Raw genomic sequence first — 25,916 nt, 5'->3', positions numbered from 1 at the left:
CATATGATTACTTACTAAATTGTAAAGTAGTGTATTTATAGCTGTCAGAGAAAGAAGTGTTGTGGGGCAAACGTGCAATATTCCCCTCTGAAATGTTGAAGAATACAGAGATAAGAGCAGAGAATTGAAATAATGAAGTAGGCCTACCTCTAATTTGTACGAAACAGAAGGATAAAGTACTCAAGTAAATGTATTTAGTTATTTTCCACCACTGTCTGATGATAATAACTTCACAATTGGACAGTGAGGGGGAATGACTATGTGTTCCTCCTGCGTGAGTAGAGAGAGGCTTTTATTTGGCCTGAGGAGGAGGGGGGGGGGGGGGGCAGGGGGAGGAACTTGCAGAGTTGCCTGCAGATTTCATTGAGAACTCGGAAAGCACCAGGTTAACATCTATGAGCTGAGTCCTCTTGAAGACTTTTTCTCTCTTTCCTCTCACTGTTGGATTTATCTTTTTTTTTCCACGAGGATATTTATTTCAAGCCAACATCTGGAGTGTAACCCAAACTGCGGATCTATGCCAACCCTACGTGGGAGTCAACGACATTTGTGAAGTTGAACAGGAGGAATGTATCGTTTCTTTGTGAAACTAACATTTCTGATTCCTGCAATCGTCATCTCACAAGGTAAAACGCCTCTAAAATGATTTGTGTTGCAGAGAGTCGGGCTGCAGAGCATGACACAGTCAGTCAGGAAGGAAACTCGAAGAATTGAAATTTGACTTTGATGAAGTTAGTAAATTTATGGTTGTAGTCATCTGATCAGCACTGTGGGGTTTTTTAACTGCTGTAGGAGTTTGAGCTGACGACTGGAAACTGATGAAATCTAATAAATCCCTCAGAAACCTTTATTGAGTTACTTTAAGAGCCTTTCTCGGTCGTGGGAATGAATTCACTACAAGTGCAGGAGCCAAATGTGCGGTGCGCTTGGCTGCTGACTTCCCCTGTGTGTGTACGCATGTGAAAGTTATTTTACACAAGTTAACTGTTTGCTTTGTCTGCACAGGCAGTCATACTGTTTGGCACTTTAAATACAACAATTAGTTGTAATTAAAAGACTTATTAAGTTGACCAAAAGGGTTAAATTTCTCTTTTAAATTTTCAGTCTTGTCACTTTATTTACTTATATAGTTTTATTTAAAAATATTTGGTTGCAGGTCTTAAATTGTTCTGAGAACCGGTTTTAAATAACATGCGAGATAATGGAAGCGGGTGCGTGTGTTGGGCCGGGGGACGCGGTGGGAGGGGGGCACCTTTTGTCTGCATGTGTGGGAGAGTGTTGTGAGTGAGGGGGGTGGAGGAGGTGCTGTTATTCCCGTCTGCCGGTAAACAATGCCCGAGGAGAGTGTTTTATGGCTCGTGCTGGACTCTGATTTCTTTTGTTGCGCATGCTGAGCCCCGCAGCTGCTGCGCTTTCCCCGCAAAAGCGTGCGCCCCCCCCCCCCCCCCCCCCCCCCCGCACCACGCGCTCTGGCCTCACCGGTGTCCACAACAAGGGCTTCCCAATATCCCCCACGGACAACTGTGTAACAAATCGATTCAAAGATTAGGATGTGCACGCGCATGTGTACATTAAAAAAATCCAGTGAATAAAGATGTATTAAAGAATTCACTGATGAATAATTTCCCACTTATAATTCCAACTCTGCCTAATCCTATCCTATCCTTGTTAATCCTAATAGCTAGTTTAACGGTGCAGGTTTTACACATGCTGTTTGCCTCCTCAGCTCATGATGTGTTTTAATATTTTTTTGTGCACTCAACAGGTCTAAAATGCTCCCTGCCCACTGAATCATGCCTGAATGGAGGAAGATGTGAAGCCACCTCTAATGGAAATGGAGAATGCAAGTAAGTAAAGAGACTAAAAAGCAGCAGCAGCTTGATGCAACAGATGTTTTCACTGCAGACCACCTCAGAATAATAGCATTTCCTGTTATCTTTTTGTGCTATGTGAGTGGATTTGGTGCAGCCTTAGAAGTGCAGTGTGGTGTAATTTTTGGTACTTGAAAGTGCTTTTTGGTTGGAAAGAAAAAAAGGGGCCACATATTCCCCCCTTTCATTCCAGCCTTTGAGCGGGCCCCGTGCCCAGCAACCAGAGGCCCTCGAGTTTCTTCTGGGCTGGTGTGCTCCTGTACCGCTCCGGGAGCCGCATTGCTCTTGTGAGGGCTGCACACATTCCCGAAAAAGAAAAGAGTTTTAAGAAGTGAAGGAATAAAAAAAGAGAGAGTGCAGTTCCCGAGAGGTGAGAGAAGGGGTAGCTGGACAAAAGCCCACCCCTCCTCAATCAGTAGGCCCGTTAATGAATGCAAGACCCCTTCAGCAGCAAAGTGAGAGGACGCGTCCAGTCCTAAATCTTGTTTTTCTGCCCTTTCATGGGCGACAGCTGGGGCTCGCCCGCCGCCCGTCACCCATTGTCCTGCAGTCAGAATAATGCTGTGTGACTAATCTGAGTGGGGCTTCCCATCATGCCACAGCCACCCCAAACACCACAACACACACCAAAACCCCTGCCACAACCCCCACCCCCCTCTCCAAAAGGCTTGTCTCCTGCTTTCTGAATGGACCCCTCCATCTCCATCTCCACCCCCCAACCTTACCCGCTTGTGATCTCCATTAGAAAGCCAGATGGCTGTGAAATGTAATTGGATTGGATGTCAAGAGAGTGAGATTAATTGGAATAAAGTGCAGAAATTTGAAGGCAAACAAGTGGGAACAGACAGAGAGGCAGATTGCGTGCTATTTGTTTAGGCTATGGATCGGTGTTAATAGTTTGTGGGTGAGACATTTGATATGCCAACATTCCCTTCAGCTGACCTACATGTAAGTCTGTGAGCTTCCTGATTCACCTAGAATGATCTTGTGCAAGAAGACAAAAGAGGATCTTAGTTTTTATAGTTTTTAGGTTTTACTCTCTGAGGAGACAAAAGCTTTTTTTTTTAACTATGTTAAAATGTTTATGGTGATTTCCAGTTGTGGCTTCATATTTAACTGTGAAGACGCTCAGGGGTGGCCTGGTTTACCCTCAGGGCATGTGGTCATGGCAGGCGCTTCTCAGCTCTGCAGGGACAAGGGGGAGCTATTGAAGAACCCACGCTGCTAGCCCAGGGCCACCAATTCACAACCTGCACACTCCACACACACACACACACACACAGACCCCCGCACGTGTGCACACAGAAACTCCCTCCACCCTCCTCCTCCACAAAGCTGTTATTGTGGTCTCCATCTCTGCTCGGCCCAATTAAAAACAGACAGGATAAGAGCATCACTTCACCCACCCTCGCCCGCTCTTCCTCCTTGCTTTTCCTCCCATTAATCATTCATCCCTGCCAAGCCGAGCAGCCATCAGTCACGGGGTGCACTGAGGATTCAGTCAGCGCTCAGGGGTCAGAGTGTAGCGTCTATTACCAAGAGGGCTTCCAATACTTTTATACTTTTTACCATCATTGTTTGGATTCTGTGCCACGTTAACTGGCAGGTTTACTTAGGAGTTGTGGGCTGACATAAGTGGAAAGTCCAGCTGAGGAAACTGATGTTTTGCTCACCGGTTGGAAAGAAGTATAAGCTGGCAGTGTGATGACACAGTGCCCCAAATTCAGACTCAGGTTGAGTTTCATGAGGTTAAGTTCTCGTCACGCAATGTTAAATGGAAGGTGAATTGCTAAAATGCTTTTAAACCCACATATGCAGATCATGAAGTTACCGATTAGTCATGCTGCACACTGAGGTTTTGCTGCAGCAGTGTATCAAAGCATGTGGTGACACAGATTTTAAGTGGTATGGTAGATTTAAATCCTCTTTCAGCACAGTTCCCAAGCGTGTGAGAACAGAGAGTGAAATCACATGCTGGCATAGAGAACAAGGTTAGGCTTGGTGTAAACTGTTGTAATCAGATGTCTTACGGATGGGTTTAGTGGGATTATGATCGTGTCGAGACAAAACTGGAATCCCACTGCCCCGTCCTGCAGAAAGGATGTTTTCTGTCCTTCCTGATTCTAAAAAGAGTCATCCTTAATTTAAATCTTTCCAATGCAGATCCCCCCCCCAAAACAGGAACTTGCTTGTGTCCTGTTTATTACATGGATGCGTATTTATCTCCTTGAGGTTGAGGGGACTAACCTGTAAGCATCCCAGAAAGGCAGAGAGTAGAAATAATAGGCATGTGGGGATTTCATTAAAAAGAGGTTTTAGGTTGTAAAACAAAGCTAAGTTATAATCTCCCATGAATTATGTAGCTCATTATCATACAACCATAACAAAAATCATAGATGAGACCTCCATTCTGCCTTTGGACAAACATCATGGCGTCTTTTTTAATCCGTAGAACTTAGATGTGGAATAGAAATTTTGTTTGTTTGATTGAAGACATCAACAATTATCTTCTTTTCATGTTTCTCCTTATGTGCAACGTTATACTTCTTTTTAAGGTTGCCATGCTTTGATTGTGAAAATCACATTTGCTCCACAGATTAATTTGTCATAATAAAAAGTTCTCAGTTTGGGGAAAATCAGAATCAGGTCTAGACTCACTTCAGTTTGTGGTGGTACTAGACACACGGAAACAACGAGACACTGTAATGGGGAAGCACTCGGTCATGATTCTGTGAACCAAAAGGTTATCTTAAGGTCTGGGGCTTCCTGTTCCCATGCAGCTGTAGTCATCGTGTTATGTAGGCTGCTTAAAAACATGCAAGGGCACAGCGTTGTGTGAGTCAAATTTAGTTTCCATCTGTGAGACAGTGACGAGGGCACAGCAAGGTTAAAAGGTTGTCGCTCCTAACCCTGCCTTTGCATGGCTGACTTGAGTGTCGATGCTGCTTTGCTGAAATAGACACTGTTTTTGGTCTGAGGTGAGTGTTAATAATAAACCCTGAAAACATCTCAACTGTCTCGCTGCATGTCTCAAATACTGCAAGACGTCTGACAGAAATAGGGTCAGAAAATTGAAAGTCTTTAGTGGTCAGTGCAGTCAGACCTCTGTGACCTTGCACAGAGCTGTCTGGTATTGCGTATTGATGATAAAATGTCTCACCCGTAGAGACTGTCTAGAGTGAGCAGCCCAGCTCTGCTAAAAGACGTCCCACTCTCCCTCAAGAAGGAATGTCGCTCTTCATTTGTCCTCCTATAGGATTACTGAGCAGGTCTCTGTTAAGGCTCAGCTCCATGAGGGCTTAAGAGAATCAGGTGCATGGCTGGGTCAAGTGTGCCTGTTGGTGTGGGGCTTTTATTGGGGTTTAAGCACTAAGGCTGCCACTCCCCTGGTTGGGCCCATTCCCTAGATGCCAGGGCCCCCCGATACAGCAGTGAATGCTGTTGGAGGGACGCAGTGTTTTAACTTAACGTTGATTTTGAGTTAAAGAACAAAAAGCTACTGCGGAGAAAACCTTCGATACGTAGACACATATTTCCCCCTCATTTAGCGTTAGCAGCCGGGGCCCCTGAGTAGACTGGGCAGTGATGAGGATCCTGTGAGTCTGGAGATCCTCAGAGCGGAGCCATCAAAGCTGTGCTGTCACAGCACAGAGATAAGACACTATTTGGCTGTAGTGGGTGCTGACAGTTCACATGCACCAACATAGGCTGTCAAATGTAGAAACACCAAGACTTCTGGCAGGTCAGTGTTGCACCACAGGACATGTTTTAGATGCTTATGTGTATGTAGGCAGTCACGAAAATTCCATTATGTACTTATCAAGATCAGCAAAAATGATCAAGGTCTTGTCCATATATCGTACAATAATGCCCCTGTATTCATATGTGTTTGTTTACATGACAGTGTAACCACCATTTTAGCAGCTAACAGCAGGGGTTTCCTGACCATTATAAGACACAGAAGCAGGGCCCCAGCAGTTTTTTTTTCACAGCAGCTTAGTTGAATGAACAGAAAGAAACTATGCTGAGACAAGTTTTGCTGTCATTTTTGGTCAAATTAAAAGTTTATTGCTCTTTGACAGGGTGTACCTGCATTAGTATGCTATTATATTGTCATTATATAAGTAGACAATTACTTAATTACATCTAAAAGAGGAAATGTTATCAAGTATTTACTGCTTATTATATTCAAAGGAGAACTTAAAATATCAGTAAACTCTCACAAATCCTAAAGCTGGAGTGCTAAAATTCTAATTTTTTACATCATAGGATATAAAGTGTTGAACTGCTCAATAGACAATGATTTGGCAAAGGTGTTATAGCTGACACTGAGAGCACCCAGGGGGATGTCCTGAATACGTGGGTACTTTTTCTGGTTCAGAGCTGAGAGCACTATAGAAATAGAATAGAATGAAGCTCGTTTGGTTATTAAAACAGGAAACAAACAAAATCAGGCTCTCATTCATTGTCAGTGGAGCAAACTTTATACCCTGTGACATCACAAGTTTGAGGCCTACATCTCTGGTTTCTGGCTTTGGGAGAGAAAGTAGCTCATGATCACAAACACTGATTGAACTTTCCTAGGCCATGGAAATAACATGTTGGAATTCCTAATTCAGGTGGTGTTCCACATTAATGTCACCATGTTACAAATTACGAGAGACAAAAAAGACTGTGAAGAACTGTGGATGCTGCGGTTGGTGTTAGGTACCAACCTGATTAGTGGTAACCTGAGTACTGGCCTCTGGAGACTGGAGGTACTTAAGCAGATGTGTTGTCACTGATAACCATCATATGCAGTGCGGTGGCAGGCAGGTGCTTTTCCTTGTTTGGCCGTGAGGTGGGATGTCTCTGTGAGTCTGCCATCAGTAGAGCAAAATCTATCACTCACTCTCACAGAGACGCCGCTGAAGTTATGACCTGGGTGTTTGTTAACTGGTATTTTGTGCGTGAAAGTGATCTTGTGGTCATTAGTGAAGCAGGTGCTCAGTTCTTGTCACTGTGGCTGACCCTCATAAATCTCCCCTCTTCAGTCCTTTTAGAGAATGAGACAGGAAATGACTTAATCAATAACAAAATTATCTCTTTATGAGCTTTCTTTCTTTGAACTCTTATTACTTGTAGAGCATTTTTATTTTGAATTCCACTAAGAAAACACAATATTTGAAATTCATACTTTTCCTGTACTGTTTAACTTTATACTGTTATGAAAATACACCTTGAAAGACAGAACTTTTCTTAAGAATTTGCTCACTTGCTTGAACAATTCACATGTATGCAGCCACTGTGCATGTGTTTATTTACAGTGTTCATCTGCCTCTGCAGTATTAAAACCACTGATCCTTGCAAAGTGCACATCAGTCTTTGTGGTGGCAGTTCAGAGCTCTCTAGGTCGCTACATTTCTCATTTCCTCTAGCAGAGCTCCACTGCTCTGTTCTTGGTCTTACGAACAGATGTGGGCCGTGGGGGTCAGATCTTGGCTAATGATTAGACACATCCATGAGAACATCAGACAAAATTAATGAGGAGGAGAGGGCAGAAACAAATGGCCACTCAAAAAGAAAAAAGAGAGGAGTGAGTGTTAAAGAGGAGAAAGATGACGATCTTGTACTTTCAATCACATCATAAAGCAAAACCAAGAGTGTAGAACTTACTCACACACATAATTACTGTATGCCACCCTCAGTCATTTACATAAGATTTTCCACAGCGGTGGCATTTCCAGCTCACAGTGGGGCTGTTTTTTTGACGGAGGATAAAGTCACCCCCAGAGTGGCAGATGGTAGATCAGGCCCAGCGGGAGTGAAGAGAGAGGGGAGAGAAGGCAAAGAGGCCGTCCCACAGTCACAAAAGTGTTTGGGGTCAGAGGTCGGGGAAGCATCTGCTCTGGCCTGAGGGGACATTGCATCGCCGGGAGAGACCTGTTGCCGTGGTGTGTGCTGCTTTAGCTTTTCAGCGTGTGGGTGGATCTTTATCTGTGACTGGGCTGACTTTGGGACAAAGGGGATCTATTACAGTTAGTTAGCGTGGGATGACACACACGAGTGCACACACACCATTAATAATAACATCTGTTTTATCAGTCTTTACCGAAACTGAGGATTTTATATGGAAACAGTGAATCGCTCAGTGATTATTCAGTGTTTTTTTAAGACAAAGTGCAGTGGGAAACAGGGAAACTTCAAAGCTGCCACAAATGCTTTTACAATCTTCTGCCAATTGCAACTGTCTGGGCTCCCTGTGGGGCTCATGGCACTGTTAAAAACTCCCCTGATTGGTCTCACCTAACTAAGTCAACAAGGGAGTTTTCAACAGTCCCATGTGACATAAGGGGAACGCTGTAAAAAGCAAACTGCTGGGAGCTGTAAAAAAAAATCCACACAGGAGAGAAACGAGAAAACAAAGCAATGAAAATATGAGCTGAAACAGACACATGCTGGAGACCGGAGGGATACAGGATTCAGTATCAGGGTAGAAAAACAAGGAAATCAAAAGAGGAACAGGTAAGGAAGAGAGGAATTAAGAATGAGTGCGGTGGTTGAGAAGGTGGGGGCGAAGAGACAGAAGTTGCAACAGCTGACTTCACATGGGTTCTTTATGTCCCTGGAGAAGAGGTTGGCTTGTCAGCACCCCCCATCTGACAAGGGGACAGAGGGGAGGGAGGGAGGAGGGATAAGCAGGGGGGGAGGAGGAGGAGCCCTGTCCAACAGCTGCCTTCATTAACATGCGCACCTGCTCCCTGTGGAGATACTCGGAGGCCAACAGATGCCCTCCCTTACACATAAACATTCACACGCTCATATGCACAGCTACACACTCCCACACAAGCCCCAATTCAAACATAAACACTTTTTTTTTGCTGACTTTAAATGCTCCTGCACGTGACAGACAGGACTTTGCTGGTAGGTACATGCTGCATATCAGATGATGGCTGAGCAGCAGGGGTGTAAGTTTTGTTTCAAGACTGGGGGTTGTAACCCAGGAAGTTTTGAGCATTAAAACAAGTAATTTCCTGCTTTGGTGAATTTTTCTGCACCAATTTTTGCCCCTTCAGCATCAATTTATGGTGGAGTGTTTTAATTTTATCAAAATAAAAGTCCTCTGCTACTACCATGTTTTTATTGGTTGGGACAAATGTACACGTTCTTAATATTGAGAGGGCCGTGACCCCTGCATCCGACCCAAAATCTGGAGATTAATATTGGTGAATTCCTTGTAGGTTTTTTTAGGAAGGAGGCCACATTACTACCCTGACACTACATCTTCTCTTTAGTCAATTTAAGTTATGTGACTGTAGCAGCATGCATCCTCAGTCTGGATGTTTGGGAGGGAACCCAGGGGCTTAGGGCCTGAATGCAGTGCTTCATATAGGACACCCAGAGCCGGCTCAGTCCCCTTGATCTCTACAGTCATTCAGGATGAGTGTGGACAGCATGGGGGTCAAAGGTAGATGGGAACGGGCTGCTATGGCCCGACTATTTAGTGGTGTCTGTTGTCCCGGCAGAATGTGTTTTCAAGGTTCTGAGGGAGTCTAATCCAGAGAGACACACTAGAACAACATTCTGTCCCTGTCCGGCTGCAGTGGGACTTTCCTGGGCGGGAAACTTTTAGTCCCTCTTCACTACTCCCTCCTCCCACTGCACCCTTATTTCCCCTTTTGTTCAGATAATTGCTCCCATGAATTAAACAAAAAAAAGATCCTGTTTTCTAATCATCACTGCTTCCCCCTTCCCCCTGTCTCCTCCCAGGTGTCCCAGTGACTATGTAGGCAATCGGTGCCAGTATCCAAGCCCCTGCAGCCCATCACCCTGCCGCAATGGTGGCGAGTGCCGGGCTGTTTCCCATGGCAACACATTTGATTTCCGCTGCGTGTGCCGCCTGGGTTTCACTGACCGGCTCTGCCTGACCCCCACCAACCACGCCTGCATGAGCTCCCCCTGTCGCAATGGAGGAACATGTGATCTCATTACCCTCTCTGCTTTCCGCTGCCGCTGCCCACCTGGCTGGTCAGGTATGTAGATATAATGTTATGACATACTTTTATTTTGACCTCTCCTTTCACCATGAACCATAATGATTAATATTTTATTTTAAAGGTAAAACCTGCCAGCTCGCCAACCCATGTGCTTCCAATCCCTGCGCAAATGGCGGTCAGTGCTCAGCCTTCGATTCCACCTACATCTGCACTTGCCCGCCTGCCTTCCATGGTCAAACCTGCAAGCAAGATGTCAACGAGTGCGCCCAGACTCCCTCTCCCTGTCTCAATGATGGTGTGTGTGTGAACGAGGTGGGCTCATACAACTGCCGCTGTCCTCAAGAGTACACTGGCCAACACTGTGAGACCCCCTACTTGCCATGCAGCCCCTCACCATGCCAGAATGGAGGCACCTGTGTCCAGAAGGGAGACACCACCTACGACTGTAGCTGCCTGCCAGGTAACACACAAACATATATCTACACATAAATGAGCAGAAAAACATTTTTTATGTTGACATATGGAGTTGCATATGGGTAGTGCTGCAACAAAACCCACACTTCTGTTTTCCTATTACATCAGTTGACCTAAAAACCAGCCTGTTGTTGTAGTAATGTCTGATCGAGTGGAATGGGTAGTCTCTGGTTCCCCTCCTCCCATCTCTCCCTGCCAGCCTCCACTGGCAGGATGCAGTCACACAGACGTTTCCTTCTGATAATCACCAGCAAGCCCCCACAACACCAGGCGTACACACATACAACGTATAGATATACACAACCTATTCATGAGGTCACACACACACAAAAAAAAAATCCCTCTTGTTTTTCTGTTAAATACAGCCAGTCTGTTTGGCGTCTTCATTGTGTTGGCACCCAAAGCTGTTGCAGAGTTGTGTAAAACTTTGGTTAATTTTGAGCATATGTGGTTACTGCTGCTAGAGGCGGGACTGCAGCTGTGAAGAATTTATCCTCTCCAAAACCCATCGTACTAAGCGCATTTCTATTTCTCTGAAAGGTTCATTATGTGGTCATCATGTAAGCTTTTAGCCGTCTGTGTTATTGACTGACTGAGTGCTCATGACCAGCACGGAGCAAGTTGTTTAGATATGCAGATGAATGAGGGATATTGTGGGGTTGTGTGTTAAAGTTTAACCCATGCTGTGTGTCTCTCGTGGGTGTCCGTGCTGGAATGCGGCGAGATAGCGAAGCTGCACGGGCACCTGCAGAGCTGCGAGTCAATAGTTAATCAGAGTATCGTTGCTGTAAAACACCCACTCAATCCTTTGATGTTTGAGGAGGATACAAGTCGCTCTATCATCTGCAGGGCATTAAAACAATCTGCCACGAGGATATAGAGAGCTTATCTCTCTCTTAAGTGCACACTGATAACAAGAGGAATAAAGTGTCTAACCAAGAGCAAATGTTGCGAGATCTATTTCTATGTATTTGTTACTCTCCACTTTTTTTTAACACCTTCCTTGTTCTCTCCCTGTTTAGGCTTCACCGGTCAGCACTGTGAGCATAACATCGATGATTGTCCAGGCCACGGCTGCCAGAATGGTGGTGTGTGTGTGGATGGTGTGAATACCTATAACTGCCAGTGCCCACCTCATTACACAGGTGACCTTTTGCTTTAAGTTTTTTTTTTTTTTTGTTGTAACTAATACTTCACCACCAAAGAGATGATTTGTATGTCAATTACTTATCCTGTATTACATTGAATTCATAAAGAAAATGATGTTTTTCTTGCATGCCTCTGGTAAAGAAAGAAAATATAAAAAAGAAAGAAAAATTCCTAATTGATTGGAGTAAAAGGGGTCCGTGTTTATGAATAGTAAAAGTATATATCAAAACATCTGTTTACAAACTCACAGTACTAGTGCAGTATATTCCAAGTCTCATTTATCCAGTAGTATGCTCAGTACTTCCGGAACAGACTGACAGGAGCAGATGGAAAGTGAAACTTAACTAGGCTCTCTTCAAAGCCAGACTCCATTGGAAAAAGCAGAAGTTTTACCTCGCTGAACACAGGAGCTCCTGGTTTACCACTGCCCCAATCACTTAGATTGCTTGTGCTATTGTGTGACTTTGGTGTTCTAAAGGGGTTGTTCGGATTCACCAAATTCACACAATAACACAAACATACTACAGATGGAGGCAGCAGTAGTCCAGCAGCTCCTGTGTTCAGTGAGGTAAAATTACTGTTTTTGTCAATGGAGTCTGGCTTTGAGGAGAGCATAGACAAGTTTCACTTTTAGTTCAGTTCCCCATCAAAAAGAGCTGTTTTTTGGTTAAGTATTGAGCACATGACTGCATAAATGAGACTTGGATTATACTGCATGAGTTGCGTGACAGTTTGCAAACAGATGTTTTGATATAGTTTTGCTGTTGTTAAACATGGACCCCTATGACTTCAGTTCATAAAAAAATCATCAGTTTTTGAATTCTTCATTTACCAGAGGCATGCAAGAAAAACAATGTTCTCTTTACAAACTCAGTGTAACAGGGGGTGAGTAATTGATATACAAATGGTCTTTTAAATCACAAAAGTTCAGAAAAAAAAACATTTACAAACTTCCCCTCACACTGTCTTTTTTAAAATATGTGTTTCAGGTCAATATTGCACAGAAAATGTGGACGAGTGTGAGCTGATGCCCAACGCATGCCAGAATGGAGGGACGTGCCATGACACTCACGGCAGCTACCACTGCGTCTGTGTCAATGGGTGGACAGGTGACGACTGCAGCGAGAACATCGACGACTGTGCCAGCGCTGCTTGTTACCATGGCGCTACCTGCCATGACCGCGTGGCCTCCTTCTTCTGCGAGTGTCCTCATGGGCGCACAGGTACGACTATCCATGGCTAATCCAGACACACAGATTTTAATCCTGATGAAATAATTTAACATAATGATACAGTTTAATGAGAATATGTTCTTGTGGTGCTCACAGGTTTGCTGTGCCACCTTGATGACGCCTGCATCAGCAATCCATGTCAAAAGGGCTCCAACTGTGACACCAATCCAGTCAATGGCAAAGCGATCTGCACCTGTCCCCCAGGTTATACCGGGTCAGCCTGCAACCTGGATATTGACGAGTGCTCCCTTGGTAAATTATAAAGTCAACTGTCTCTTCTGGTATAGTTTAGACATTATTATGCTTAAAATATCAGATGTATGACAACTTGTATGTTAAATATTGTAGGTGCCAACCCTTGTGAACACGGCGGTCGCTGCCTCAACACCAAAGGCTCTTTCCAGTGCAAGTGTCTTCAGGGGTATGAAGGACCTCGCTGTGAAATGGACGTCAACGAATGCATGTCTAATCCTTGCCACAATGATGCCACCTGCCTGGATCAGATTGGAGGGTTCCACTGCATCTGCATGCCAGGTAAGAGTATTGGAGAGAAAAGCGGGAAATGCATGAATTTTAGTCATTTTGAACCATTATTAAACCCTGGAACAAAGGGTAAGAAAAGAAAACATGATTTGACTGATAACTCTCCTTATGTGTCTGTGGGTCTTCAGGATATGAGGGTGTCTTCTGCCACATCAACACAGATGAGTGTGCCAGCCAACCTTGTCTCAACAATGGCAAGTGCATCGACAAGATCAACTCCTTCCACTGCGAGTGCCCTAAAGGTGAGAAAATGTCAGGGAATGTGTAAGATGATAGAGTTAATGGAGTAAAAGAAACAGGTTCTGGGATCCCTTGGGTGTCTTTTTTTAGTCAGACAATGAGGGCAGAGAAGAGGCTATAAAGAGTGGATCATTAACTTGGCTAGCAATGAGTATAGCACGCCATATATGGTTCACAGGTTGAATGTAAATGATTTACTTCCTCTAATAGTGTCACTGAAGGGTTTTCGGGTGAACAGAGCAGAGCAGATCAGATTGCAGGAACATTAACATATTTGGCGGGCATGAGAGTTTGTGTTAGAGCTTAGCGCCAAACTTGGGGGAGGGCGGGATTGGTTTATGGCCGGTGAGCTGGAGGCCATTGTGTTGTGGTTTGAAAGAAAGATTGAACTGCACAGTAAGAGCCGAGGAGGAGGAGGAGGAGGGGGTGGATGGAGTGTTGTGGAATGGTTCGTTAAGACCTGCAGTGTCCTGCAGACCTACTTCAGATGCAAGTTAGTTTTTCTCCTCTCCATTGTTGCGTTACACACACAGTAGTTATGACTTACAGAATATAACTTTATGTTTCAAACATTTAAGCAATAATCTGAAGTTTAATTTTGCAATTTGATCGATGCATATGCAGGTTTTTCGGGGAGTCTGTGTCAGGTGGACATTGACGAGTGTGCCAGCACCCCCTGCAAGAATGGAGCTAAGTGTACTGATGGTCCCAACAAGTACACCTGCGAATGTGCTGAAGGTAAAACTAAGATTTTTTTTTGCAAATTTCTTCCATTTTTTCTAGTATCTCTCCCAGTGAACATTGCCATTATTCTATTAAGTACTTACTCTCTTTTCCTTTGCAGGTTACACAGGGCAGCACTGTGAGACTGACATCAACGAGTGCTACTCTGACCCCTGCCACTACGGCACCTGTAAGGATGGCCTAGCTTCCTTTACCTGCTACTGCCGCCCTGGCTACACTGGCCGCCTATGTGAGACCAACATCAACGAGTGTCTAAGCCAGCCCTGCAAGAATGGTGGCACCTGCCAGGACAGGGAGAACACATATATCTGTGCTTGCCCCAAAGGCACTGCAGGTAAGACTCTCAACATCTTCATTCAGATTCTTGCTGTTAAATTTTTGAGATGTTCCTGATATCCTTTGCTTACACATGCTCTAATCGACAGGTTTCAATTGTGAGGTGAACCTGGACGACTGTAAGAGCAAACCCTGCGACTACGGGAGGTGCATCGACAAAATCAACGGCTACGAGTGTGCATGTGAGCCCGGCTACACAGGTGAGCACTGGGTGGAGTTTACAGGTGCAGGGGGGTGGTCCCCTGAGCTTTGGGAGGGGCAGGTAGGACAGGTGGCTGGCGGGCCCACTCCTGCGGAACAATGGTGTCAGATTGCCTGTGTGGGATGGAGCGGGGGAGGATAGAGAAAGGAACACAGTCCCCAACCTGATACACACAAAACACATGCACACAAAGCGCTAACTTTGTTTGCCATTTGAAAAGCTTGTGACATTGAGCCTGGAAAGAGTCTGTAAGGTGATACTTTAAAAGGAAAGGAGGCTGGCCTTTAATCACATGTCTGATGTTTAGTAACTGCGTGACAAATCCCATAAATATCCCAAGTGTTTTCCCCTCGCTTACTTCACTGGCACATGTCCACCTGTAATGCACCAGTGTCTAAAACTTTGGTGACAGTCTAATCCCAACAAGTGCACCACTCTTCCTCCCTTTCATGGCCCAGCAGAGCCGGTCCTGACTGGTAGTGGCTGCGTGATTATGCTAGAAGGCTTCTGTGCATCCCTCCTCCTCTTCCTCCCCTCCATCTTTTTGTGCTGACGGGGTGAGTGTGGAGGGCACGGCGGGACTGAGACACAGAGGGACAGAGGACTATTGTAACTGAAGATCAGGCAGTTGGGCCCTCCCCTCCTGATTGATGAAGAGTAGAGGAGGAGGGAGCCGGGTAGGGGATCAGAGGGGGGTTTAATTGTTACTCGGCCGTGTGTGAAATGGGTCTGGCCTTCTGTCCCTGTAAACAGCTCTGGGTGAGGTTCGTTCTCCCTGGATGGGGCGGGGGGTGGGGTGCTGTGTGTGTGTGAATAGGGAGAGTACTGCAGCCCCCCCCCCCACCTCCTGGCAGCACCTCCCCCGCTCAGATCCAGCTGAAACCCTCCTTCTGCCTATTCAACAGGGCCCCCATTCAATCAATGGCAGAGAGGCAAAAGGGCCTCCAGGGGCCGCCAGGCTAGGCACACATTGGAGCTGCTACAGCTTCTGCCTGTTGAATGTTTAGGGGGTCTTTGGTGTTAGTTCTCTCTATTGTCCAAATGCCACACAGCGCACCTCTGGCTAGCAGCTTATAAGGCCTCAAAGAATCCCATACCAGAGAGCAAAGTGTCCAGCTGTGGGGCGTTCCTAATGGCCAGTGAAGATATTCATCAATTTAATCTTTCAAAGGGAATATGTGCTGCATTGTCCTAAAATCTCATTGTTTTTCAGGATCAATGTGCAACATCAACATCGATGAGTGTGCCATCAACCCCTGTCACAATGGAGGCACATGCGTCGATGGCATCAACAGCTTTACCTGCCTGTGCCCAGAGGGCTACAACGACGCCACCTGTTTGTCTCAGGTGGACGAGTGTGGCAGCAACCCCTGCATCCACGGCCGATGCCAGGACCTCATCAATGGGTGAGCACATATCCAACTTTAACATGAATGAGCTAGGGCTGACCAATTAGTTAATTAATTCAGTATTTTTTTCAGAGTAGTTCAGCCCCAGCTTGAGCAGGAAAGAAAAGTCACACAAATATAGCTCATTAAATAATAAAAGAAAAACCACTGACCTGACATTTTTCTTTGCACTGAAGCTACAAATGTACCTGTGACTCTGGCTGGAGCGGCCCCAACTGTGACATCAACAACAACGAGTGTGAGTCCAACCCATGCATGAACGGGGGAACCTGCAAGGACATGACCAGCGGATACCACTGCACATGCAGAGCCGGCTTCACTGGTCAGTTCTAACTCTCATGACATCTTGTCACTCCCTGACTTTTCCCTTGCTCACTGAGAGTTAGTGTGTGCCCTGTGAGTCCACATCTAACCCCAGTGTGCTCTCAAATCCTGCCACTGTAGGACCTAACTGCCAAACTAACATCAACGAGTGTGCCTCCAACCCTTGCCTGAACCAGGGCACGTGCATCGATGATGTGGCTGGATACAAGTGCAACTGTTTGCTGCCCTACACTGGTATGACACGTAGCTGCTTATTTTTCACACTGCTATCTAGGCTGTTTGATTTAGTTAGCTGTTTGCACAGGTCTGAAAATGAAAAGACAATCTTCCGCTTTCCACACAAGAGACTCCTATCTTGTGTTGTTTTAGAAAACATCACCCAATGGCCACAAACAGGGATGTCTGTTTTTGGCATCTCTGTGTGGAAAGATCTGCTTGTCTGCTTTGCGGGGATAACAGTATGTGTGTGTGTTTTGGAATAACATGCCACAGTGGCTAATATAAGCCAGAGAGCTGAAGCCTGCTCCTAGCCCTATTCCCACTTCCGCCACGTCCTGTTTCCTGTCTGTGATCGCACAATAGCAGGAAACAGGAAGGCCCTTCCTGTTTGGCTAAGTCATCATGGAAATGGATAAGGAAGTGGGATAGAAACTGGGATTTAGAAATTGATGTCACTCTTCAAAATGAACTCTTTTACAGAGAAACTATGATTTAATATTGTGACTTGGTATTTATTTGAGTTTGAGGCAGTGGTTCCATTTTATCAGTGCAATGCAAACACTGATGTTTTCTTTTCTCTGCCTCCAGGTGAAAACTGTGAGACCCTGCTGGCGCCCTGCAGCCCCAGGCCCTGTAAGAACGGTGGAGTATGTAAGGAGGCTGAAGACTACCAGAGCTTCTCCTGCATCTGCCCTGAAGGATGGCAAGGTATCTATCCACCCATCCATTTCTGTCCCACCTGTTTGTAGTTATCAACTACAGCTTTAACCCACACACCCACTGGACAATGTGATTAACTGTTCTTAAACTATCTTTCTCTTCTCCTCAAGGTCAAACATGTGAGATTGATATCAACGAATGTGTGAAGAGCCCATGCCGCAATGGTGCCATCTGCCATAACACCATGGGTGCCTACCAGTGCAAATGTCAGCCAGGTTACACGGGCCAGAAGTGTGAGACCGACACTGATGACTGCAAACCAAGTAAGGAACAGATCAGCGCCGTTGCAAGTTCTCATGTTCTCTACGATTCAAAACAAGAAAATGGTTATATAATTTCCTCTTTTCTGTGTTTCAGATCCCTGCAGTAACGGCGGTCTGTGCCGCGATGGCATCAACACTTTTACGTGTACCTGTCTGCCCGGGTTTCGAGGCGGCCGATGTGAGCAGGACATAAATGAGTGTGAGAGCAACCCCTGCAGGAATGGCGCCAACTGCACCGACTGTGTCAACAGCTACACCTGCACCTGCCCTCCTGGCTTCAGCGGCATCAACTGTGAGATCAACACCAACGACTGCACTGACAGGTAGCTGACCCTGTTCAAATGTTGTCTGTACTTATTTAACCTGCACAAAGCAAGTCTAGCAATATCTAATAATGTTTTTATCTTGTGTTTCTTCAGCTCTTGCTTCAATGGTGGCACCTGCGTGGATGGAATTAATGCCTTCACCTGCCTGTGTCTACCTGGATTCACTGGGAGCTACTGCCAGTATGATATCAATGAGTGCGACTCCAAACCGTGCCTCAACGGAGGCTCTTGTCTCGACAGTTATGGGACGTACAAGTGCACATGTCCTCATGGCTACATGGGAGTCAATTGTCAGGTAGGGGGACATTTTTTAATCATCAAGGCTATTTGTATAGCTCATGCATTGCCTCCATTCATATAGACTATTAAGTATTTTCTCTCTTTGTGTCCCTGTTAGAATCTTGTGCGCTGGTGTGATTCATCCCCCTGTAAAAATGGAGGTTCATGCTGGCAGCAGGGAGCCTCCTACACCTGCCAGTGTCAGACTGGATGGACTGGTCTCTATTGTGACATCCCCAGTGTGTCTTGTGAGGTCGCAGCCAAACAGCAAGGTACGTCAACCTGCTGAAAGTTATTTTCTACCATGTGATATAACTTTTATATAAAACTTTTTAAATCTGCAAGTCCTGTGTGTGATTTGACCTTTCTGTAACTCCTTTCTCATTGACTCCAGGGGTGGAGGTGGCACACCTGTGCAGGAACTCAGGCCAGTGTCTGGATGCTGGAAACACACATTACTGCCGCTGCCAGGCTGGCTACACTGGGAGCTACTGCCAGGAACAAGTGGATGAGTGCTCACCCAATCCTTGCCAGAATGGAGCCTCCTGTACTGATTATCTGGGAGGCTACAGCTGTGAGGTAGGTTGATTTAAATTTAACTTTGAAAAGTACTTTATTGGACAGTTGAAAGTTATTGTAGAAAGTGTAATAATAAAAAACAAAAAACAAAGATAAGTAATTCCTATAATGATTTTTTTCTCTCTCTCACAGTGTGTCCCCGGCTACCACGGCGTGAACTGCTCCAAAGAGATCAATGAATGTCAGTCACAGCCGTGTCAGAATGGAGGCACATGCATTGACCTCATCAACACATACAAGTGCTCCTGTCCGAGAGGAACACAAGGTATATACCTGCAGAGCACATTCAAAGTCATACATCGGCAAAAAAATAATTTCACTAACAAATAAATCCACAAAAATGAGGATGTGGTCTAACCAAGCTTTCTGTTTCCCGTAGGTGTCCACTGTGAGATTAATGTGGATGACTGCACGCCCTCCAGCGACCCACTAACCAATGAGCCCAAGTGCTTTAACAACGGCAAGTGTGTGGACCGCATTGGAGGTTACCAGTGTGTGTGCCCGGCAGGCTATGTAGGCGAGCGCTGTGAAGGTGACGTCAACGAGTGTTTGTCAGGCCCCTGTGACCCCATAGGGTCCTACAACTGCATTCAGCTCACTAACAGCTACCGCTGCGAGTGCCACACTGGATATACAGGTATTGATGTGCATCCAGCAGCACATACCAACATATCACAACTGCAATATGTCTGTGCGCGGTGTCTACATGGTGTGCAAATGGTGACACATTTTGCTTTTGTCCTCCAGGCCAGCGTTGTGACAAAGTGTTTGACGGCTGTAAAGGAAGACCCTGCAAAAACGGAGGGTCATGCGCTGTTGCCAGTAACACACCTCATGGTTTCATCTGCAAATGTCCACCTGTGAGTACAGCTGTGTGATACACTTCCCTCTTTAACTTTTACTCTCTTTTTTCCCCAAGTGCAGTATAATGATTATAACCTCTATCATCTTCTGTCTCTCCAGGGCTTCACCGGCTCCTCTTGCGAGTATGATTCTCGCTCCTGCGGGAGTCTGAATTGCAGGAACGGAGGTACTTGTGTGTCAGGACACCTTGGCCCACGCTGCCTGTGTCCACCAACCTTCACTGGGCCCGAGTGCCAGACCCCCACTGACAGCCTCTGCATCTCCAACCCCTGCTACAATGGTGGCACGTGCCAGATCACCACAGACGTGCCTTTCTTCCAGTGCAGCTGTCCTAGCAACTTCAATGGCCTGCTGTGCCACATCCTAGACTATTCCTTTGTTGGGGGGTTTGGCCGCGACATCACTCCGCCTCCGGAAGTGGAGGTGAGCTGCGAGATTCCTCAGTGTGACGAGTGGGCCGGGAACCACATCTGTGACTCGCTGTGCAACAACCATGCCTGTGGCTGGGATGGGGGAGACTGCTCGCTTAATTTTGATGACCCTTGGCAGAACTGCTCTGCGGCATTGCAGTGCTGGCGCTACTTTAACGATGGGAAGTGTGATGGCCAGTGCAACAGCCCTGGGTGTCTCTATGATGGCTTTGATTGTCAGGGACAGGAAGGACAATGCAAGTAAGTCTAAAACAATAACAATGCTTGTGTATCATAAAAATATTTTGGGATTTGTCTTATATTTTGTATGTTAGAATACTTACCCAGTCTCCTGCTTTTCCTCCAGCCCGCTGTATGACCAGTACTGTAAAGACCACTATGCTGACGGTCACTGTGACCAGGGCTGCAACAATGCTGAATGTGAATGGGACGGCCTGGACTGCGCCAACAACATGCCAGAGAAGCTGGCAGACGGGCACTTAGTCCTGGTGGTCCATATTCCCCCGGAGCAGCTTAAAAATCGTTCTTCAGCCTTTCTCCGAGAGCTCAGCAGCGTTCTTCACACCAATGTGGTGTTCCGCCGAGATGCCAAAGGAGAGCCGATGATCTTTCCCTACTACGGCAACGAGCAGGACCTCGTCAAACATAATGTGCTGAAGCGCTCCGCTGATGGTTGGCCCGAGTGGGCTTCCATGCCAGCCAATGTTTTGGGTCAAGTGAAGGAAAGTGTGTCTGCCATGGTCAGCCCAAGGAAACGCAGAGAGCTGGATCCTGTGCAAGTCAAAGGGTAAGGACCACAAGCAATTTTCATGTGTATTTTCATCGGCAGAACATATCCATGATGATTTGTATTTGGATTATGTAATATCAACCTGTTTCTGCTTGTAGGTCTGTGGTCTACCTGGAGATTGACAATCGTCAGTGTTACCAGCAGTCTAGCGAATGCTTCCAGAGCGCCACAGATGTAGCTGCGTTCCTTGGAGCACTGGCCACCAGTGGGAACCTCAATGTTCCCTATATTGAAGCTGTCACCAGTAAGTAACTTGTCTCCAACTCTTTTGTATATATATATATATATATATATATATATATATTCAAAAAGGTCACCAAATCAAACTAAGTAACACTGACTTTGACCATTTTTCCAGGTGTGAGACCGACTCCCACTAGTCAAGAGCTTTACCCTATGTACGTAGTCTTCCTGGGCTTGGCTGCTTTAGGTTTTATCTGCCTTGGTGTTCTGGTGTCTCGCAAGAGGCGGCGAGAGCATGGCCAGCTTTGGTTTCCTGAAGGATTTAAAGCGTCTGAGCCCAGCAAAAAGAAACGTAGAGAGCCGTTGGGGGAGGACTCTGTTGGATTGAGGTAAATAGAAAGAAGGCAGCTATGCTTTAAAGTCTACCTACAGCTGGGTGTTTTCTTAGCCTCAACTGTCAGCAGGCTACTGTGTCATGTGTCCTTTGTATTTGATGTCATGTAACTAACGTACCTCCTCTTCTCAACAGGCCTATGAAAAACTCTGATATTAATCTTATGGATGACAATCAAAATGAATGGGATGATGAGGATCCAGACTGTAGGCGCTTCAGGGTAAGAAAAAAACACTTTGACATGAATCTCCTCTTGTCTAAATAAACTGTGAAACTATCAAGTGTTTTCATGTGTGTTACCGATGCTGACATTACGATAATTGGTGTGTCTTTCAGTTTGAGGAGCAGGCCATGTTGGATTTGAGAGACCATACTGACCACAGAAAATGGACACAGCAGCATCTGGATGCAGCCGACCTCCGAATTGCATCCATTGCTCCGACCCCTCCACAGGGAGAGATAGAGAATGACTGCATGGATGTGAATGTCAGAGGACCAGGTGTGTACATTTGTTATTATTTGATGATTTACAGAATATTTTGTGTATCATGAAAGATTTTGTAATCTGTTAACAATGGTAGACACATGACTGAGAACTCATTACAATCCTCTCCCTTCCTCTTTCAGATGGTTTCACTCCCCTGATGATCGCCTCCTGCAGCGGCGGAGGACTGGAGACTGGTAACAGCGAAGAGGAAGAAGATCCCTCAGCAGAAATCATCTCTGACTTTATTTACCAAGGCGCCAACCTCCACAACCAAACCGACCGCACGGGCGAGACTGCCCTCCACCTGGCTGCTCGCTACGCCCGCTCTGATGCTGCTAAACGCCTCCTGGAGTCCAGCGCAGATGCCAACGTTCAGGACAACATGGGCCGCACTCCGCTTCATGCTGCTGTGGCTGCAGACGCACAAGGAGTGTTCCAGGTAACGTCTTCTTTCACAGGAGTCTTAATATTTCTCCAGGCTTTGATTTCTGATAAATCTCCTGGCTCTTACTGATAAATCCAGCATCTTAACTAAACAAGTCTTTGTCCTTGCAGATCTTAATCCGAAACCGTGCCACTGATCTCGATGCCCGCATGCACGACGGAACAACACCACTGATTCTGGCAGCCCGATTGGCGGTTGAAGGCATGGTGGAGGAGCTTATCAACTGCCACGCTGACGCTAATGCCACCGATGATTCTGGTAGCTAACGTTTTATCAACCTATCATCTCCACAGTCCATAAAGATCCCCCCCAGTGTGCTGTTATGATAATCAACCCCCACCTTTTTTTACTCTTCCTGCAGGTAAATCTGCTCTTCACTGGGCTGCGGCTGTAAACAATGTGGAGGCGGCTACGGTGCTGCTGAAAAATGGGGCCAACAAAGACATGCAAGACAACAAGGTATGTGAAATGATGAGATGGAGCTACTTGACATCGCTATATTCACAGTATTGTACTGTATGTATTGATTTTTTTTGGTTTGCTTTGTAGGAAGAGACGCCGCTTTTCCTTGCAGCCCGTGAAGGCAGCTTCGAGACAGCCAAGGTTCTCCTGGAGCACTTTGCCAATCGCGAGATCACCGACCATCTTGACCAGCTGCCTAGAGATATCGCCCAGGAGCGCATGCACCATGACATCGTCCGCCTTCTGGATGAATACAACGTGGTTCGGAGTCCTGGGCTTCACAGTGCCCCCCTAAGCACCTCCAGCCTCTCCCCTCCTCTTTGCTCCCCCAATGACTACCTTAGCAACCTCAAGCCCACCCTGTCCGTCAAGAAGGTTCGCAAACTTAGCGCCGGTGGGAAAGGAGGAAAGGATGGAGGCAAAGATAACAGAATGAAGAAGAAAAAGTCGCTGGATGGGAAGGGGAACTTACTAGACACGTCAGCTGTCCTCTCTCCGGTTGATTCCCTCGAGTCACCGCATGGCTACCTGTCTGATGTGGCCTCTCCTCCCATGACGTCACCCTTCCAGCAGTCCCCCCCTATGTCTCTAAATCACCTACAAGGCAATGGGGACCATATGGGCCAGATGAGCATGGGTAAGGATATGGGCTGTATGCCTTTTGACCCTAACATGCCCCGTCTCTCCCACATGCCAGTGTCCAGTCCCAGCAGTCAGGGCACAACATCCATAGGTGGCAGCCGAGGAGGCCAGTGTGACTGGATCTCCAGAATGCACCCAGGTGTAGGCCAGCAAGGAGGCTTCACCCAGGCGCCACCCATGTCCCACAACATGATGGGTTCCCTGCATGGTGTCAGCACTGCCACCTTGTCTCAGATCATGGGCTACCAGAATCTGCAGACCAGCCACCTGGGCTCGTCCTCACACATGATGCAGCAGGCTCACTCGCGGCAGCTCCAGCACCAGAACTCCAACTCCGCCACAGCCGGCCAATCTCTCAACCAGAGCTTCCCGAATGTCGAGCTGAACGGCTCTGACATGCCACAAAATAACAGCCGCTCCATGCCCATCCACACCGTGATGCCCCAGGAGACGCAGATCCTCGGCACCCAATTTCTCACCCCACCCTCCCAGCACAGCTACTCTGGCCCCATGGACAACACGCCCAACCACCAGTTACAGGTGCCTGACCACCCGTTTCTAACTCCCTCCCCCGGCTCCCCTGACCAATGGTCCAGCTCGTCTCCACATTCCAACATGTCCGATTGGTCGGAAGGCATCTCAAGCCCGCCTACGAGTATCCATTCGCAGATGAATCTGATCCCAGACCAGTTTAAATAAAGACTTGTAAAATGGACAGAACTCTTTTAGTTTAAAAAATATATATACAAAGTTCCTACAGGAAAGTGTGACGAACCTGTCTCGAGACTGAAGATGCTCCTTTTTTATTATCAGTTTTTATACTAACGATAAGAACACTTTTAGTAATTTTGTATTTATTTATGTGCTTTTTTTGACCTGAAATATAAAGAAGATGCTTTTATATTTATGCTTTTGTATTTTTTTGTTCTGTTATGTATGGGAAGATTAGAAAGGAGGAGTGTATATCAAAAAGAAGACTCCTAGATGTGTACACTGGCTATTTATTTGTGTCTTGTGTTGCTATGTTCACTGGATTTATTTTAATCTTTCGGTCTTCACAAATTTTTATTTTTGGGATTTGCGTTGCTTTATGTTTGTACAGTGTTTTTTTTTTTCAACTTTTATAGATCATTTTAAAATTTTCAGTATTAATTAATTATATTTTAACCTCCTTTGTCTTTTTAAATGACACAGGTTTTGTTACTGAACTACATTTCACTAAGTCTTATCACTGAGTCTGTTAGATGATGATCAAATATATATATATATATATATATTAAGTGTCGCCTTTCATGATGTTGCTTTGTTACACTGTCCTTTCGTGGGAAAATGATGAAGAGTAACTGAGCGGAGGTAACAGAGACCTTAAAGCACAGAACAAATATCCCTTATCAGTTGAGAGATGCTTTTTAAAATGAGTGGAAAATGCATCTAAATCAACCTGAGCCTATTTTGTATTGAATAATGGTCTTGGCTGGTGCTGAGTAATTGATTTATGATCATTTATGATGCAAGGATTGTTTCTTTATTTCATATTGTATCCCAAATCAGTGATTATGGTTACCATGTTTAACCTGTTAAGTGTTAAATTGCAGACCTGTTGTAGAAAAGTTGAAATGTTACATTCGCCATGGTTTAAAATAGTGCCAGCGTGATTTTTGTTTTTCCTAAGAAAAGCAAGGTATTTGTGAGATTTCATGTTAAAATAAAAATGTCTTCAAGGTGGAGACATTGTTTGTCAAAGAAATGGGGACCTTTGTTTGTGTGTTTAACGACATCACCTGCACTTTGTAAGCGAGTGTGGTTTAAGGTGTCTAAATGTCATGTTTTATAAACTAATTCAGAGAAAAGAGATGTTTTTAAGAAAAGATGTAATTCAAAAATCAATGTTCATGCAAAGTTGTAGTTTGCAAAGAAGTATTTCCTGATTAAAAAATGTTTTGTAAAAATTGTCTTGATTCAATAAAAAGCTGATGTTAAGCTTTAAAAGATGGCTTCCTGTCTTGTTTCCATTATTTTTCTGAAATGCTATGTGGCTGACAGCTAGCCTCCTCATCTGTGGTTTCTCAAACTGAAAGCAACAAAATTATGAAAAATGAAGTCACTCTATCACCACAGCTGCTGGTGTATGTCGCCCTCTGGTGGTGACAGCCTAGTAGTGCCACGGTGATGACAACATCGCTGCTGATGCTGATGCTAGTTTATTTCAGCTGAGATTTTAGACTTGAGTAAATTTGTGGATGCCACCATTTATATGTTATCCTTTTCCCACACAATCTACATGTTAGAATAGATATTCAGTGGTTATAAAGGTGCATGCTGGATCCTTACA

At 45.6% G+C, this 25,916-nt stretch overlaps 1 protein-coding gene across 1 annotated transcript; it reads left to right on the top strand.

Moving 5' to 3' along the window:
* Positions 1–368: 368 nt before the first annotated feature.
* notch1a (notch receptor 1a) lies at positions 369–25,573 on the top strand. The gene is made up of 34 exons (XM_033646753.2): positions 369–626; positions 1,766–1,847; positions 9,621–9,883; positions 9,969–10,307; positions 11,344–11,466; positions 12,460–12,693; positions 12,799–12,954; positions 13,051–13,236; positions 13,374–13,487; positions 14,110–14,223; positions 14,330–14,563; positions 14,655–14,765; positions 15,981–16,173; positions 16,353–16,498; positions 16,621–16,734; positions 17,308–17,427; positions 17,550–17,702; positions 17,797–18,025; positions 18,122–18,323; positions 18,426–18,579; positions 18,702–18,886; positions 19,019–19,151; positions 19,266–19,523; positions 19,634–19,746; positions 19,850–20,421; positions 20,528–20,968; positions 21,070–21,215; positions 21,330–21,543; positions 21,684–21,768; positions 21,885–22,047; positions 22,176–22,474; positions 22,591–22,738; positions 22,842–22,939; positions 23,030–25,573. The coding sequence occupies exons 1-34, from the start codon at positions 569–571 to the stop codon at positions 24,281–24,283; spliced, it is 7,434 nt and encodes a 2,477-aa protein (XP_033502644.1). The 5' UTR covers positions 369–568; the 3' UTR covers positions 24,284–25,573.
* The last annotated feature ends 343 nt before the right edge of the window (positions 25,574–25,916 follow it).

Source organism: Epinephelus lanceolatus, chromosome 19 (assembly GCF_041903045.1).
Source record: "Epinephelus lanceolatus isolate andai-2023 chromosome 19, ASM4190304v1, whole genome shotgun sequence".
In the NCBI taxonomy this organism is placed as follows: Eukaryota; Metazoa; Chordata; class Actinopteri; order Perciformes; family Serranidae; genus Epinephelus; species Epinephelus lanceolatus.
The sequence above is the reverse complement of the archived record's forward strand: the minus strand, read 5'-3'. Positions and strand labels throughout refer to the sequence as shown.